General features: G+C 36.1%; 1 protein-coding gene across 1 annotated transcript; it reads left to right on the top strand.

The window, feature by feature from the left end:
• The first annotated feature begins 810 nt into the window (after window positions 1–810).
• On the top strand, window positions 811–1647 carry LOC117171129. The gene is made up of 2 exons (XM_033358182.1): window positions 811–1008; window positions 1138–1647. The coding sequence occupies exons 1-2, from the start codon at window positions 811–813 to the stop codon at window positions 1645–1647; spliced, it is 708 nt and encodes a 235-aa protein (XP_033214073.1).
• Window positions 1648–2032: the final 385 nt, after the last annotated feature.

Here is a 2032-nt window from a genome sequence, read left to right as displayed (position 1 = left end):
TCCTAATTATTTTGTTCCAATATTATGAGTATCTGCATTCACTTCTGTGATTTTTGTTTAAGTCTAAACGGTGATTCTGTCTAGAAGCTAGCTGAAATCTGGGCAGTCTTCATATATATTAAAATATATATATATATATATATATATATATATCCGAATATCATAAATAGTGCCAAGACTGATACTAGACAGCAGAAATGGTTGAATCAAACAGGAGGAAAAACTATACAGCGTCAGTATGGCGCTAGGCTAGTATTGCGTGAATAGATAGGCTTGAGAAGAACTATACGGGCTTCAGCATGATTCAAGCTTGCCACGAAGTTTTTCTATGCAGGGTGTATCTCTCAAATTAGGACCTTGTTTTTAAGTCATTTTATTTCCAAATTACCTGAATACAACGATTTCTGGGCGAATCGCCATAACTTTTTTTTTCCTAATCGGCTGCGAGATCATATCAGCAATTTAGCTTGTAATTTTTTTGTTTTTAGTAGGTGTCTTAGAACCCTGAAAACGGATTAAATGGATGCAATAAACAATTTCTTAAGAGTGGTTTTATTTAGGAAAAACATTTCTCTTTAGCGTGTGTCGCAAACTAAAATAATAAGGTCATCTTCAACATTTTTTTTTAAATTTTAGGCGGATCATGCGTGAAATTTAAAGCGTCACATACAACTAAGCCACGTAAAAGAGTACCAGGAATTCTGCGACAATACCCAATCAAAAAGGGAAAAACGTAAGGCGATCAAATTGTCGAAGCGACATAAAGAATACGCGGTCAACAATGTCCAATTGACAGCTCATAAGCTAGAGATGGATTGTGTTAACCTTGTGACAGTCAATTGGAAACCACTGGAATTGATGAATGCCGGTAGTTTCCGTAAAATTGTTGACCCTATTCTTCGTGCCCTTTCGCTAGATGATAGACTTACGATCAGCGCAGATAATACTGGGAAATTAGTTATTCAGGAAGCAAAACAAATAAGGGAAAGGATCAAACAGGAAATGAAAGTAAGATATCTTCCGAGATTCCGTAAAAAATTAAATTTAGTTTAATTAAATTAAATTTCACGGGCTTTCACATCCTTTCACATCCTTTTAGAAGGTCAATCTGAGAAAAAAGCAGCGCATTACTTGCAGGTTCTGCATAATCGTCTGGTGTCAGAGAAGCAATGCAACATGGAAACAGACAACTGCAATACCTTTCAAGCTCCACCCAGTGAATCAGAAGATTCTGCAGCTGCTGTAGTTGCAAGAAGAATAGCGGAAAAATTCAGTCAGAAAAAGGATACCTCGAACGAATGTGTTCAAGCAGACGACTTAAGACTTCAACTTAGGAATTTTCAGGAGCAAGAACCTCAGCCTGAGTTCTGCAATGTGCTTGCCTATTGGAAAGGGAAGAAGCACACATGGCCAGAATTATATAAACTGGCCATAATTGAACTCGCCATCCCCGCAACCCAATTCAATGTGGAAAAACTGTTTTCGGGGATGCGATACATATTTTCAACGTTACGGGGTAACTTGAAGGCTGATATTCTTGACGCTATTCTCCTTATAAGGTGCAATAGTGATATGTTCAATAAAAACGAATCGGATGATGAGGATCATGAGATCGAGAGCAAAAGAATGCTATTGTTAGAAGATTAGATGTGCGTTGACTATCGATGACGTTTTCCAGAGGACGACTAAAGCAAACCGGAGGATAAAGTCGCCGAGCAGTTCAAGGAAGCATGCCAATCAGGAGAAATGAGTATATTTCTGTTTTTTTTTGTGGAAAAAATGAAAAAACTTATTATTCTTTATATTTAAATGTACCTATCTTTTTTATACTGAATATTATTTACAACATAGGGCCGTATGGTACTAAGATAAGCAGTTAAAGTAACTATGAAAACTCAGAATAACTTTTAACTACCTTATTAGTAGAATAAACTTAGAAACTAATTATTTCAACTAAATCCCTTTGTAATCTAACAAAGATTAGTAGAAAACATGAACACAGTTACTCCATCTACTCGTTTCAATTCCCTAA

The sequence above is a fragment of the Belonocnema kinseyi genome, chromosome 4 (assembly GCF_010883055.1).
Source record: "Belonocnema kinseyi isolate 2016_QV_RU_SX_M_011 chromosome 4, B_treatae_v1, whole genome shotgun sequence".
Lineage (NCBI taxonomy): Eukaryota > Metazoa > Arthropoda > Insecta > Hymenoptera > Cynipidae > Belonocnema > Belonocnema kinseyi.
The sequence above is the reverse complement of the archived record's forward strand: the minus strand, read 5'-3'. Positions and strand labels throughout refer to the sequence as shown.

Bases quoted from the DNA above. Each gene is read 5' to 3' on its own strand.
- LOC117171129 (XM_033358182.1), top strand. From the start codon at position 811: ATGGATTGTGTTAACCTTGTGACAGTCAATTGGAAACCACTGGAATTG. The intron at 1,009-1,137 runs GTAAGATATCTT...CATTACTTGCAG, and splicing joins GGATCAAACAGGAAATGAAA to GTTCTGCATAATCGTCTGGT.